The sequence below is a fragment of the Blennius ocellaris genome, assembly GCF_963422515.1.
Source record: "Blennius ocellaris genome assembly, chromosome: 13".
Lineage (NCBI taxonomy): Eukaryota > Metazoa > Chordata > Actinopteri > Blenniiformes > Blenniidae > Blennius > Blennius ocellaris.
In genome coordinates, this window is record NC_137662.1 from 26,382,864 (window position 1) to 26,397,846 (window position 14,983).

General features: G+C 49.3%; 2 protein-coding genes across 3 annotated transcripts; one reads left to right on the top strand and one right to left on the bottom strand.

Moving 5' to 3' along the window:
• Positions 1–72: 72 nt before the first annotated feature.
• cep68 (centrosomal protein 68) lies at positions 73–9,414 on the top strand. The gene is made up of 7 exons (XM_080507897.1): positions 73–1,011; positions 2,847–3,114; positions 3,439–4,314; positions 4,907–5,227; positions 7,815–7,937; positions 8,904–8,991; positions 9,062–9,414. Exons 2-7 carry the CDS (start codon positions 2,860–2,862, stop codon positions 9,193–9,195), a joined length of 1,797 nt encoding a protein of 598 aa, XP_080364023.1. The 5' UTR covers positions 73–1,011; positions 2,847–2,859; the 3' UTR covers positions 9,196–9,414.
• An 863-nt stretch (positions 9,415–10,277) lies between these two features.
• sdhaf4 (succinate dehydrogenase complex assembly factor 4) lies at positions 10,278–14,942 on the bottom strand. Of its 2 annotated transcripts, XM_080507939.1 has the most exons (3): positions 14,742–14,942; positions 14,547–14,663; positions 10,278–10,654 (listed from the first exon to the last, which is right to left on the bottom strand). In XM_080507939.1, the coding sequence occupies exons 1-3, from the start codon at positions 14,800–14,802 to the stop codon at positions 10,545–10,547; spliced, it is 288 nt and encodes a 95-aa protein (XP_080364065.1). In that variant the 5' UTR covers positions 14,803–14,942; the 3' UTR covers positions 10,278–10,544. The 2 variants fall into 2 exon arrangements, with proteins under 2 accessions (XP_080364065.1, XP_080364064.1); XM_080507938.1 differs by having other exon boundaries at positions 14,547–14,942.
• Between the last annotated feature and the right edge of the window lie 41 nt (positions 14,943–14,983).

Consider the following 14,983-nt stretch of genomic DNA (forward strand, 5'->3'; position numbering starts at 1 on the left):
TCACACCGCACACACCCCGTCACAGCTCACACACACACACACACACACAGGCAGGTTTCAGTTGAAAAGTGGAGACGTAAGGTTTGAGCCTTCCTGATGAAAGCGTGTCAAAAAGTTAGTGAAAACTGGTTTACCATGAAACAGGAAGTGACGTCACTCGGTTCTACACGCTGCAATCTGCCTGAAGGTTCATAACACCACCCTGAACACATCACCACACTACTCTGAACACATCACCACACTACCCTGAACACATCACAATATTACCCTGAACACATCACCACACTACCCTGAACACATCATCACACTACCCTGAACACATCACCACACTACCCTGAACACATCACAATATTACCCTGAACACATCACCACACTACCCTGAACACATCACAATATTACCCTGAACACATCACCACACTATCCTGAACACATCACCACACTACTCTGAACACATCATCACACTAGGATTCAAGGATTCAAGGATTCTTTATTGTCATATCAAAGAAATGATACGAAATTTGGACTCAGGTCCCGGTGAGCCAGTAATAAAGTATATAGTAATAAAATATATAGAGCGTAAAATATATACAAATATACAAGAGCAGAAATGTAAGTGTGAAGTGTTTGTAGTGCAGGAAGATGAGGGAGTCTATGGAACATGGCTCGAGTTCACAAGTCTCACAGCTTCGGGGAAGAAGCTGTTCCTGAGCCTGGTGGTTGAACTACCCTGAACACATCACAATATTACCCTGAACACATCACCACACTACCCTGAACACATCACCACACTACCCTGAACACATCACAACACAGTGCGGTCCCTCACACTGCGGGTCTCCACGCTGCGGTCCCTCACTCTGCGGGTCTCCACAATGCGGGTCTCCACGCTGCGGTCTCCTGCGGAGACCCAGTGCGGACGTGTTGGCAGGCTGGTCCGTGAACGCACCAGGCTCCAGCTGGACGCTCCTCCGACCAGACGCTCTCCGGAGGCTCTTCTGTTCACGACACGTGGTAAATATGGTTCATTCCACACGGTGCAGCGTTGTTGGAGCGCCTGCTGTGATTTAAAGCTCTGAAGGAGCAGTTCGCGTGGCCAGAGAGGCTGAAAACACTGGAGATGGGGGCTTTGTGGGGATGGACGCGGAGCGTCTTCATATTGATCAGTGGTCATTTCTAAAAGATCCACAATACGTCTCCACAGTTCTGAAATCAGTTTAAAGGTGTTTCAACAATCCCCAACGCTACATCTTCAGCATCGAAGAGGAGCTTCCGGTTTGGCTGTTGTTTCCAAGTACACAACTGGAGTAACGCCATCCGCGGTTCAAACTGGAATGCCTGTTTACATTGCGTATTACGGTAAAACCGTCAGCAGTCGACCGGGGCTTCATGGTGCATTCAAGGACACCACAGTTGCAAGTCGAAACCACAACACCTGTACTGTACAGGCGTATTGTGCCAAAAATTTATCGGAAATCCATTTGTTTTCAGAAAACTGCACCAGATCCTTGCTCTGCAGGCGCCCAAGTACCTCTGTGCCAGATTTCACCGAGAATTACTGTAGCTTTTTCTCACAATTACACAATGAACAGAATACACACTACTTTACAAGGTTATTGTACCAAAAAGTAATAGAAAATCTAAAGGATGACAATGAGAAAGAGGTACCTGTGCACCTGTAGAACAATAATGTGGTGGTGTTTGCTGAAAACGAGATACTCTATTAATTTTTTGACCAAAAGCAGGTACAGTACCATGTGTATTGTTGTTAATTCATTGTGAAATTGTGAGAAAATGCTACAGTAATTGTAGTTGAAATCTGGCACAGAATGTGGTGCAGTTTGTTGAAACCATTTTGATTTTCTATAAATGTTTGGATGTACAGTAATGTATATTGTTGTGAATTCATTGTGTAATTGTGGGAAAATGCTACAGTAATTCTCGCTGAAATCTGGCACAGAGGTACCTGAGAGCCTGGAGAACAAGAATGTGGTGCAGTTTGCTGAAAACAATTAGATTTTCTATTAATTTGTGGTACAATAACCTTGCATGTATTAGGTGTGTTTTATTTTTACAAGAGGGTTTGGGGTAGAAAATGCTACAGTAATTCAAGCTGATTTTCTATGATTTTTGTTACAACACGCCTGGACAGTACTGTTGTTGTGTTTATGCTTGTAACTGAGGTGTACTTGAACGCACCATGAAGCTCACGTCGGCTTCTCCGGCTTCTGACTGCTTTACCGTAATACGTGATGTAAACCGGCACATTCTAGTTTGAACCGCGGAAGTCAGATACTAGTACTCAAGTCAGACACTGGCGCGTAACAGATGATAGACATATATGAGTAGAAACATAAGATATACAAGAACACAGGTCCCCAACAGCCTCTTGTTCAAAAAGCATTGATCGTCCTTCGTCAGTGACGCAGTCACACACTGATCTGTCTGATCTTCATATTCCCAGGTACATGATGTGTACTCTAGTCCTGGACCTGTAGCTTCACAGCAGTGTACAAGAGAGTATTTTATACAAGACGATGCCTAATTACAGAAAGATGAATAAGTTGACTGTTTGTGTTGTATTGTTCATTAATATTTCTAATGTCATCGCTTAGCTGGAACATGAATAGATATAATAACAATGATCTTAACAGGATAAAACAACTGACATGAGAAAAGCTGATTCTTATGAAGAAGGACGTAGGAAAAAGTTTAACATGGGGGGGTGGGGTGGGGCAGTGGGGTGGTGGGGGTGTTGGAAACCTGACGGAGCAGTAAATAATTTAAGCAGAAATGTTAAAAATGAACTCCACCGCAAACCACTCAGGACAGACGTTATTCTGTCTCAGTGTTGCTCCGTCGATGGACAATGGAGGACAAGCCATGGCGGACAAGCCATGGAGGACAAGCCATGGAGGACAAGCCATGGCGGGCAGCTCCGGCCGCCTCACACCACGCCGGAGGTACGGCGCCATCCAGACGGAGACACACAGTCATGTGACCATGGCAGCAACATCCAGCTCCATGAGGGAGCGGCGCTACGTCATGAGGAAGCCTCTGTTCTCTGACCACACCTCCATCCTGACGGAGCCTCATCTGGCCACGCCCCCAGAGGAGGTGAGCTCCATCCTCCTCCTCCCCCTCCTGCTCCTCCCCTTCCTCCCCCTCCTGCTCCTCCTCTTCCTCCTCCTCCTCCTCCTCCTGCTTCTCCTCTTCCTCCTCCTCCTGCTCCCCCTCCTCCTCCTCCTCCTGCTTCTCCTCTTCCTCCTCCTCCTCCTCCTCCTCCTCCCCCTCCTCCTCCTCCTCCTGCTTCTCCTCTTCCTCCTCCTCCTCCTCCTCCTCCTCCTCCTGCTTCTCCTCTTCCTCCTCCTCCTCCTCCTGCTTCTCCTGCAATGCCCTGTGATTGATATCTGATGTAGCACCTCCTTCCCTGCTGTGTAGGAGCGCCCAGTGAGGAGGCCTGATGAAGATCCAGCGAGGAGGAGGAGGAGCAGGAGGAGCAGGAGCAGCAGCTGCAGCGTCTCTCACAGTGACATGGAGTCCAGACCAAACTCCGATCCAGACCTGAAGGTCTGTGAGCTTGCAGAGCAGCGGGACTCCTCCCCTTTCTGCACCTCCGGCTGGGTGTCGGGGTGGAGCCCCCCCGGGACCTCCACAGTCCCGGTGTCGGGGTGGAGCCCCCCCGGCACCTCCACAGTCCTGGACCGCGGCTCTGGGGGCTCCAGAAGACTGGCTGAGGGCAGGAGGGGCGGAGGTGAAGGGAGGACCACTTCTTATTTCTCTGAGTGTCCTCATCGGGACAACTACTGGGCCTGCGCCCTCCCCAGAACCGGTCCTCCGGCTTCAGACGGGCCGTCCTCCTCCGGGGATCCAGACGGGGCGTACCAAGCCCTGCTGGACTACTGCTACCCCCTGAGACCAGGACTGGGGGTCCGTCAGTGGGACACGTCGGGGCTTCAGGAGTACTCACACTTGCAGGACTCAGGAATCGGACTGAACCGCGTGGACAGTCCCCTTAGTGGGTCTGGACTTCACTGTCCTACCAGCAGAGACCACCAGAGGTCACCTGACCTGCAGGGCTCCGCCTCCTCAGCTGCTCGGTCCCTCCCCGACCCTGTGGCTTCATCCCTGGACAGTCTGGACTGCAGTGAGGACAAAGGGGGCTGGCGCCATGACTCCCGTGTTCCACTCTGCTCCTCCACCTCCTTCAGCTCCACCCGGCTCCTCCCTCAGTCCAGGTGTGTCTGCAGGGAGGTGGACCAGGAGTTCTGGGCTCTCCCGGATCGCCTGGAAGTCCTGCAGCTGCTGTCCACACAGGTGAAGTCCTGTCACCACAGCTTCAACGCTCCATTCGTTGCTTTGACCAATAGGGTGGAGCACAAAGCGGTGCGAGAACCTTTTGCAATGCAAGGAATTAGGATCAGAGCACCAGGGGTGGAGGACCTGATTGGAGTCACTCAGGTCAACAAAGGAATTAGGATCAGAGCACCAGGGGTGGAGGACCTGATTGGAGTCACTCAGGTCAACAAAGGAATTAGGATCAGAGCACCAGGGGTGGAGGACCTGATTGGAGTCACTCAGGTCAACAGAAGAATTCTCCCGACAATACAGATCCTTAAACGCACTAAGAACCTGACGACCTCCAGACTGGGGGAGAACGTTTCTATGTTGAGGGACACAAATGTCTGACACACAAAGAAAAGTCAATAGGAAGTCCTGACATTTTGAAACTCTGGCTCATTTGGTCCTAAATGTCCAAATGATGTTGAGCACACTCAAGAACACAATTCCAAATGACCTGAGATGTGACCAGTTGCTAGAACAGCCATTGAGCTTCTGTCTGCAGCTGCACAGTGTTCAGCCTGAACACAGCCAATAGGTGCTGAAGGTCCTTGCTGCCTGTGTGCAGGTGAGGCAGGTGACGGCCCAGGTGAGCTGGGAGAGTGTGGAGCCGCCCCGCTGCCCCCTGCTGGGCTCTGGAGCTGGAGGCGTGGCAGTGGAGGACAACTGGCCGCCACATGACGGGAAGCAGCCAGGAGGGGGTGGAGCAGCAGCAGGAGGTGGAGCCCCAGCGAAGCCCCCACCCACCCCGCCTGCAGCTGACCTCAGGGGCCCGGGTGGTGCTGGAGGACCGCTGGTGGGGTCCGGGGGCCTGGAGCTGGAGGCTCTGGGGCTGAGGGGCAGCAGGGGGGGGCAGGACCAGAGGGACTCCCTGATGCAGCACATTCAGGTACAACCTCAGTCATCCTCATGTCTCACCACTAGATCCTCATGTCTCACCACTATCATCCTCATGTCTCACCACTAGATCCTCATGTCTCACCACTATCATCCTCATGTCTCACCACTAGATCCTCATGTCTCACCACTATCATCCTCATGTCTCACCACTAGATCCTCATGTCTCACCACTAGATCCTCATGTCTCACCACTATCATCCTCATGTCTCACCACTAGATCCTCATGTCTCACCACTATCATCCTCATGTCTCACCACTAGATCCTCATGTCTCACCACTATCATCCTCATGTCTCACCACTAGATCCTCATGTCTCACCACTATCATCCTCATGTCTCACCACTAGATCCTCATGTCTCACCACTATCATCCTCATGTCTCACCACTATCATCCTCATGTCTCACCACTAGATCCTCATGTCTCACCACTAGATCCTCATGTCTCACCACTATCATCCTCATGTCTCACCACTAGATCCTCATGTCTCACCACTATCATCCTCATGTCTCACCACTAGATCCTCATGTCTCACCACTATCATCCTCATGTCTCACCACTAGATCCTCATGTCTCACCACTATCATCCTCATGTCTCACCACTACCATCCTCATGTCTCACCACTAGATCCTCATGTCTCACCACTATCATCCTCATGTCTCACCACTAGATCCTCATGTCTCACCACTATCATCCTCATGTCTCACCACTAGATCCTCATGTCTCACCACTACCATCCTCATGTCTCACCACTAGATCCTCATGTCTCACCACTAGATCCTCATGTCTCACCACTATCATCCTCATGTCTCACCACTATCATCCTCATGTCTCACCACTATCATCCTCATGTCTCACCACTAGATCCTCATGTCTCACCACTACCATCCTCATGTCTCACCACTACCATCCTCATGTCTCACCACTACCATCCTCATGTCTCACCACTAGATCCTCATGTCTCACCACTACCATCCTCATGTCTCACCACTAGATCCTCATGTCTCACCACTATCATCCTCATGTCTCACCACTAGATCCTCATGTCTCACCACTAGATCCTCATGTCTCACCACTATCATCCTCATGTCTCACCACTATCATCCTCATGTCTCACCACTAGATCCTCATGTCTCACCACTATCATCCTCATGTCTCACCACTACCATCCTCATGTCTCACCACTATCATCCTCATGTCTCACCACTACCTTCCTCATGTCTCACCACTACCTTCCTCATGTCTCACCACTACCATCCTCATGTCTCACCACTATCATCCTCATGTCTCACCACTAGATCCTCATGTCTCACCACTACCATCCTCATGTCTCACCACTACCATCCTCATGTCTCACCACTACCATCCTCATGTCTCACCACTAGATCCTCATGTCTCACCACTACCATCCTCATGTCTCACCACTAGATCCTCATGTCTCACCACTAGATCCTCATGTCTCACCACTATCATCCTCATGTCTCACCACTAGATCCTCATGTCTCACCACTATCATCCTCATGTCTCACCGCTAGACCCTCATGTCTCACCACTATCATCCTCATGTCTCACCACTACCATCCTCATGTCTCACCACTATCATCCTCATGTCTCACCACTATCATCCTCATGTCTCACCACTAGATCCTCATGTCTCACCACTATCATCCTCATGTCTCACCACTACCATCCTCATGTCTCACCACTACCATCCTCATGTCTCACCACTATCATCCTCATGTCTCACCACTAGATCCTCATGTCTCACCACTAGATCCTCATGTCTCACCACTATCATCCTCATGTCTCACCACTATCATCCTCATGTCTCACCACTAGACCCTCATGTCTCACCACTATCATCCTCATGTCTCACCACTACCATCCTCAGTGGACACTGTGGGGTCTTGGTGATGTTGGTAGGACTGTAGGGTGTTTGTGTGGCGGTAGTGGACACTGTGGGGTCTTGGTGATGTTGGTAGGACTTGACGTGTCTCCGATGCTCGTCCAGGACCCTACATCGGTCCGACCCTCTTGACTGAGCAGCAGTTTAAAAACCAGTCTGCTCCGAATTCCTGCTTATTGTGAGGAAAAATACTTTTTTCACTATTGTTTTTGAAAGTGTTTGTAATCAAAGCGTTCCACACGTTCTAACCCTAACCCTAACCCGTTCTAACCCTAACCCGTTCTAACCCTAACCCGTTCTAACCCTAACCCTAACCCGTTCTAACCCTAACCCGTTCTAACCCTAACCCCAACCCGTTCTAACCCTAACCCTAACCCGTTCTAACCCTAACCCGTTCTAACCCTAACCCCAACCCGTTCTAACCCTAACCCTAACCCGTTCTAACCCTAACCCCAACCCGTTCTAACCCCAACCCGTTCTAACCCTAACCCCAACCCGTTCTAACCCTAACCCGTTCTAACCCTAACCCCAACCCTAACCCGTTCTAACCCTAACCCCAACCCGTTCTAACCCCAACCCGTTCTAACCCTAACCCCAACCCTAACCCGTTCTAACCCTAACCCACAGGTGTGTGACAGTGTTTGTAAAGACCATAGTGAAATGTGTTGCAGGTGTTCTGCTCACACCTGGAGCTCCTCATTCAGCACCTGTATGCACTGTCAGAGAGGACGCAGAGGCTTTGTGGGTCCTCTGTGGACATGGACAGTGTGACGTCGGCTCTGGAGGACCATCAGGTGACGTCTCCACCATTCATCATCGTGTTCGATGAGAACTTTAAAAGAGGACACATGCAGTCACTTTTTCTCACATTTCCACTGATCAGCCAGTCTATTGTGTGAAAACGTCCTGGTAATGTGTCCTGTGAGAGGACAGACGAGTGAGAGAACATCTTGTCCTCAAAGTCAATGAGCTGGAAGCAGGAGGTGGTAGGTGGTAAGACGAGTCCATGTCTCCATAGGTGGTAAGACGAGTCCATGTCTCCATAGGTCGTAAGACGAGTCCATGTCTCCATAGGTGGTAAGACGAGTCCATGTCTCCATAGGTGGTAAGACGAGTCCATGTCTCCATAGGTGGTAAGACGGGTCCATGTCTCCATAGGTGGTAAGACGAGTCCATGTCTCCATAGGTGGTAAGACGAGTCCATGTCTCCATAGGTCGTAAGACGAGTCCATGTCTCCATAGGTGGTAAGACGAGTCCATGTCTCCATAGGTCGTAAGACGAGTCCATGTCTCCATAGGTGGTAAGACGAGTCCATGTCTCCATAGGTGGTAAGACGGGTCCATGTCTCCATAGGTGGTAAGACGGGTCCATGTCTCCATAGGTGGTAAGACGGGTCCATGTCTCCATAGGTGGTAAGACGAGTCCATGTCTCCATAGGTGGTAAGACGAGTCCATGTCTCCATAGGTCGTAAGACGAGTCCATGTCTCCATAGGTGGTAAGACGAGTCCATGTCTCCATAGGTGGTAAGACGAGTCCATGTCTCCATAGGTGGTAAGACGAGTCCATTGGTCATAATGTTATAGCTGGTTGGAGTAGAGAGGCTGCTCACATCCCTCAAGCCTTTATTTGTCCCACAACAACCAGTTTCCTGTTCCACACACAAACAAGTGTTTGTTTGACAGGATGTAACACAAACAAGTGTTGACAGGATGTGAACCAACAAACAGACATTGAGGTTGTTGTTGTTGTTGTGAGCAGAGCGCCGCCGGCCGCCAGCAGCCCCTGAGCGACGGTGTCCTGCACGCCGGGAAGCTCCTCCTCCGCTGCATCGACTCCGCCTCTCCAGGTCAGTGTGCCTCTTGCAGCAGCTGACTGAGAAGCTCACGTCCTCATTGTCTTCCTGCTGTCCTCCTCAGTGCTGAGAGACACCCTGCGTCTCATAGAGCTGCAGAGCCATAGCCTCCTGTCCTCCGTCCTGCAGAGCGGAGAGGACGCAGTGGAGCTTCTACAGCCCCACGAACAGCAGCGTGGCGTTTTTCCTCACTTATGAATCAAACGATGAAGATGGAGGACGAACTCATCCAGTTGGAATGTTCCCTGCAAACCACGGTGAAGCCTTCCTCCTCCCTCTTCTTCCTCACATCTTTGTCTTTGGGAAACTTCAAAATGAAGACGGGAGATTTGAGAGTCAAAACCGTTTGAAAAGGAGATGAATCTCATCTCCTTTCTTCCTTCCAATTTCTTACAACCTTTCTTCAACAAAACTCTTATTTTGATGCATAAACATTTATAATAAACCAAAGCTGCTGAAATTGTGCGTGAGCTTGTTTCAATCTATTCTACAGTCACATGTTGTCAGTGTTTCTCAATCAGAGTGGAGGAGGAGACATTCTACAATCTATTCTACAGTCACATGTCAGTGTTTCTCAGAGTGGAGGAGATATTCTACAATCTATTCTACAGTCACATGTTGTCAGTGTTTCTCAATCAGAGTGGAGGAGGAGACATTCTACAATCTATTCTACAGTCACATGTTGTCAGTGTTTCTCAATCAGAGTGGAGGAGGAGATATTCTACAATCTATTCTACAGTCACATGTCAGTGTTTCTCAGAGTGGAGGAGGAGATATTCTACAATCTATTCTATAGTCACATGTCAGTGTTTCTCAATCAGAGTGGAGGAGGAGACATTCTACAATCTATTCTATAGTCACATGTCAGTGTTTCTCAGAGTGGAGGAGACATTCTACAATCTATTCTACAGTCACATGTTGTCAGTGTTTCTCAGAGAGGAGATATTCTACAATGTATTCTACAGTCACATGTTGTCAGTGTTTCTCAGAGAGGAGGAGACATTCTACAATCTATTCTACAGTCACATGTTGTCAGTGTTTCTCAGAGAGGAGATATTCTACAATCTATTCTACAGTCACATGTCAGTGTTTCTCAGAGAGGAGGAGACATTCTACAATCTATTCTACAGTCACATGTTGTCAGTGTTTCTCAGAGAGGAGGAGACATTCTACAATCTATTCTACAGTCACATGTTGTCAGTGTTTCTCAGAGAGGAGGAGACATTCTACAGGCTGAACCAGATTGTGACGTGATGAGACGGAGCCACACAATCTCAATATTCCTTTACTGATCCTTTATTGAGCTCAGATGAAACTGATTCACTCAAACACTCGTCTCAAGAACCTTACAGAGCAAAAACAAACAAGAGGAGGACGAGTCCTTGTCTCCCAGAATCTGGCAGGTGAAAGAAGCTCCTCGTCATTTAAAACTTCACGTATGAGAAAATGAGAGTCCTGCTGCAGTCCTTCATCTCAGCTTCACTCTTCCTCCCTGGGAGTGACTATACACAGGACAGCGCCACCATCTGGACGGGACAGGTGGAGGACTAGAAGTCCACACAGCGCCCTTTCCTTTCCCAGTCTCCATAGCGGGTGGGCTCCGGCCCCCGGGGGCCCCCTTTCTCCTTGGTGAGCGGGTTCACGTCTTCAGGGAACTCTGAGGACACACCAGACAAGTGACGCCTCGTCAGAGTCTTCTCATGTCCACTGGCTGAACAGGAGACACTTTAGTGCCTCGGAGCGGGACGGTCAAACACCGGTCCTTCAGTTTGCATGTCCCCCCAAGTGAGGGTGTCTTCGTCCCTCATTAATTTTTCAATATATTTCCCGGTGGAGCTTGATTGTTGTTGTTGTTCTAAATAAATTTATGTGACGGGACATTTGAACTTGATTTGGACTCTTCTGCAACAGTCTGTCCTCCAGCTACTGTCCTTCACCTTGAGCCCCCTGCTGTCTGTCCTCCAGCTACTGTCCTTCACCTTGAGCCCCCTGCTGTCTGTCCAGTTACTGTCCTTCACCTTGAGCCCCCTGCTGTCTGTCCTCCAGTTACTGTCCTTCACCTTGAGCCCCCTGCTGTCTGTCCTCCAGTTACTGTCCTTCACCTTGAGCCCCCTGCTGTCTGTCCTCCAGCTACTGTCCTTCACCTTGAGCCCCCTGCTGTCTGTCCTCCAGTTACTGTCCTTCACCTTGAGCCCCCTGCTGTCTGTCCTCCAGTTACTGTCCTTCACCTTGAGCCCCCTGCTGTCTGTCCTCCAGCTACTGTCCTTCACCTTGAGCCCCCTGCTGTCTGTCCTCCAGCTACTGTCCTTCACCTTGAGCCCCCTGCTGTCTGTCCTCCAGCTACTGTCCTTCACCTTGAGCCCCCTGCTGTCTGTCCTCCAGCTACTGTCCTTCACCTTGAGCCCCCTGCTGTCTGTCCTCCAGCTACTGTCCTTCACCTTGAGCCCCCTGCTGTCTGTCCTCCAGTTACTGTCCTTCACCTTGAGCCCCCTGCTGTCTGTCCAGCTACTGTCCTTCACCTTGAGCCCCCTGCTGTCTGTCCTCCAGTTACTGTCCTTCACCTTGAGCCCCCTGCTGTCTGTCCTCCAGCTACTGTCCTTCACCTTGAGCCCCCTGCTGTCTGTCCAGCTACTGTCCTTCACCTTGAGCCCCCTGCTGTCTGTCCTCCAGCTACTGTCCTTCACCTTGAGCCCCCTGCTGTCTGTCCTCCAGCTACTGTCCTTCACCTTGAGCCCCCTGCTGTCTGTCCTCCAGCTACTGTCCTTCACCTTGACCCCCCTGCTGTCTGTCCTCCACCTTGACCCCCCTGCTGTCTGTCCTCCAGCTACTGTCCTTCACCTTGACCCCCCTGCTGTCTGTCCTCCACCTTGAGCCCCCTGCTGTCTGTCCTCCAGCTACTGTCCTTCACCTTGAGCCCCCTGCTGTCTGTCCAGCTACTGTCCTTCACCTTGAGCCCCCTGCTGTCTGTCCAGCTACTGTCCTTCACCTTGAGCCCCCTGCTGTCTGTCCAGCTACTGTCCTTCACCTTGAGCCCCCTGCTGTCTGTCCTCCAGCTACTGTCCTTCACCTTGAGCCCCCTGCTGTCTGTCCTCCAGTTACTGTCCTTCACCTTGAGCCCCCTGCTGTCTGTCTGTCCAGCTACTGTCCTTCACCTTGAGCCCCCTGCTGTCTGTCCTCCAGCTACTGTCCTTCACCTTGAGCCCCCTGCTGTCTGTCCAGCTACTGTCCTTCACCTTGAGCCCCCTGCTGTCTGTCCTCCAGCTACTGTCCTTCACCTTGACCCCCCTGCTGTCTGTCCTCCACCTTGACCCCCCTGCTGTCTGTCCTCCAGCTACTGTCCTTCACCTTGACCCCCCTGCTGTCTGTCCTCCACCTTGAGCCCCCTGCTGTCTGTCCTCCACCTTGACCCCCCTGCTATCTGTCCTCCAGCTACTGTCCTTCACCTTGAGCCCCCTGCTGTCTGTCCAGCTACTGTCCTTCACCTTGAGCCCCCTGCTGTCTATCCTCCAGCTACTGTCCATCAATGCTGAATATAAGCGCTGCAGGAAGTGGATTATCTCCTCAGTAAGAGTTCCAGTAGTTTGTCCTGCTGAACGTGGAAACGAGACGTTAGTTGAAAGAAACAGTGATCGCGTTCGTTTCCTTGTTATTTTCCCATAAAGTTGCACTTTGATCCACATTCTGCTGAACCACGTTCATCAGAAGACAGATATTGCCAATCTAATGGATTCTGGATTTATGAGGTTTTATTTGTTGGGTTTTTCTCTTTTCTCTGTTAAAAGCACTTCGAGACGACTATGTTGTACTTGGTGCTGTATAAATAAAGCTGAATTGGATTTACGTTGGCTGCTGTTAAATCCCGTTTAAGATTATTTATCTTACATTAGACATTGTATATATACATTTCCCTGTCAGTAAAGTTTTGGGGATGTGATTATGTTCACAATCGCAAATAACAGTTATTGATTACAATTGCAGGAAGTAGCTTAGTGCATCCATGTCATCATTGATGCCCACCATTTTCAAAATAAAGATCACGTTGGCAATCGTCATTGTGAAAATATTTGTTTTTGTGTCACAATTATTTCGGTGTTGTGACGTCATGAGACACATTGAACACTTCTGCTATTTACGACCGCTGGACAGCAGGAGTCACCAGAACAAGCTGGACACTGCAGTCATGTGAGCCCGCACTCAATTTTAACTGCGCTTTTATTAACGCCTTTACGGTAAAACACAAGACCGCATACGGCCGCAATGCTGGAAGGAAATCCTTCAAAATTAAAGCCCTGAAAGCAAAGACAGACAGTCTGTTTTCAAAATGCAATAAAACGGAATCCTTCATAGGTTTACACCCAATTTCACTTCAGTGCAATACTAGGCATACTCCTTTGTTACTGCAAGAAATATGAAAGAATATTACTGAAGACATTTGGAGTAAAGTACTCTTAAACTTGGATCTGTTGATCGAAAACAATGGTCTCTTGCCTGTTTTCAAATTGCAATAAAGCATAATCCTTCATAGGTTTATGCCCAATTCCATTTCGGGGCAATAGTAGACATACTCCTTTACTACTGCAAGCAATATCAAAGAATATTACTGTAGAAATTTGGAGAAAAGTACTTTTAAACTTGGAGCAAATTAACTATTATTTTCGACCAACAGATCCAAGTTTAACATTACTTTTTTCCAAATTTCTACAGTAATGCTCTTAAATATTACTTGTATGTCTAAAGGAGTATGTCTAGTATTGCCCTGAAGTGAAATCAGGCATAAACCTATGAAGAATCATTTTTTATTGCAATTTGAAAACAGGCCATAAACCATTATTTTTGTTAATTTGCTCCGTTTAAGAGTACTTTCATTCAAATTCCTACAGTAATATTATTTGATATTACTTGTACTAATAAGGGAGTATGTCTAGTATTGCACTGAAGTGAAATCAGGCATAAACCTATGAAGGATTCATTTTTATTGGATTTTGAAAACAGGCGAGACCATTATTTTCGACCAACAGGTTCAAGTAAGTTTAAGAGTACTTTTCTCCAAATTCTTACAGTAATATTCTATGATATTACTTGTACTAATGAAGGAGTATGTCTAGTGTTGCATTGAGGTGGAATTAGGCATAAACCTATGAAGGATTTCTTCTTATGGCAATTTGAAAACAGGCAAGAGACCATTGTTTTCGATTAACAGATCCAGGTTTAAGAGTACTTTACTCCAAATTTCTACAGTAATATTCTTTCATATTTCTTGCAGTAACAAAGGAGTATGTCTAGTATTGCACTGAAGTGGAATTAGATGTAAACCTATGAAGGATTCCGTTTTATTGCATTTTGAAAACAGACTGTCTGTTTTTGCTTTTCAGGGCTTTAATTTTGAAGGATTTCCTTCCAGCATTGCGGCCGTACGCTGTCTTGTGTTTTACCGTAAAGGTAATAATAAAAGCGCAGTTAAAATTGAGTGCGCGCTCACTTGACGGCAGTAGCTGGACGGATGCGCGCCCCCGCGGCAGGCCGTGCACGTTGCGGCTGCTTTCACTCACTCTGCAGGACGTCCTGGGTCTTTCCCTCCTCGGGGCTGTCGAAGCGTCCCTGCGGGGTTTTGGCTTTCTTCAGCGGCTGGCCCTCCTTCACCGCCCCGCTGGCGGCCCGGGAGCGTCCTGCACCAGAACCACATGTCAGAGCTCCGGGTCCGGACCAAGAAGCTCCAGAACCTCCGGAGCCGGGGACACACTGACCTGCCTGGAGGCCGCTGAGCAGGAGGCCGCCGGCGGGGGAGCGGAGCCGCAGCAGAAACATGTCTGCGGGGGTTCGAGGACAGAACGAGGGGCCGTTCGCTGACGACTGGTCTCAGGAGGAGCGGCTCAGGCGCTTAACAGGAGGACGTTGTGTTATTGCCGCTGTTCTCCTCGGCCACGTCATCAACCTGCGACTGAGCGGAAACGCCTGACGCCAATGTTTGTTTGCTACCCGCAGGGGG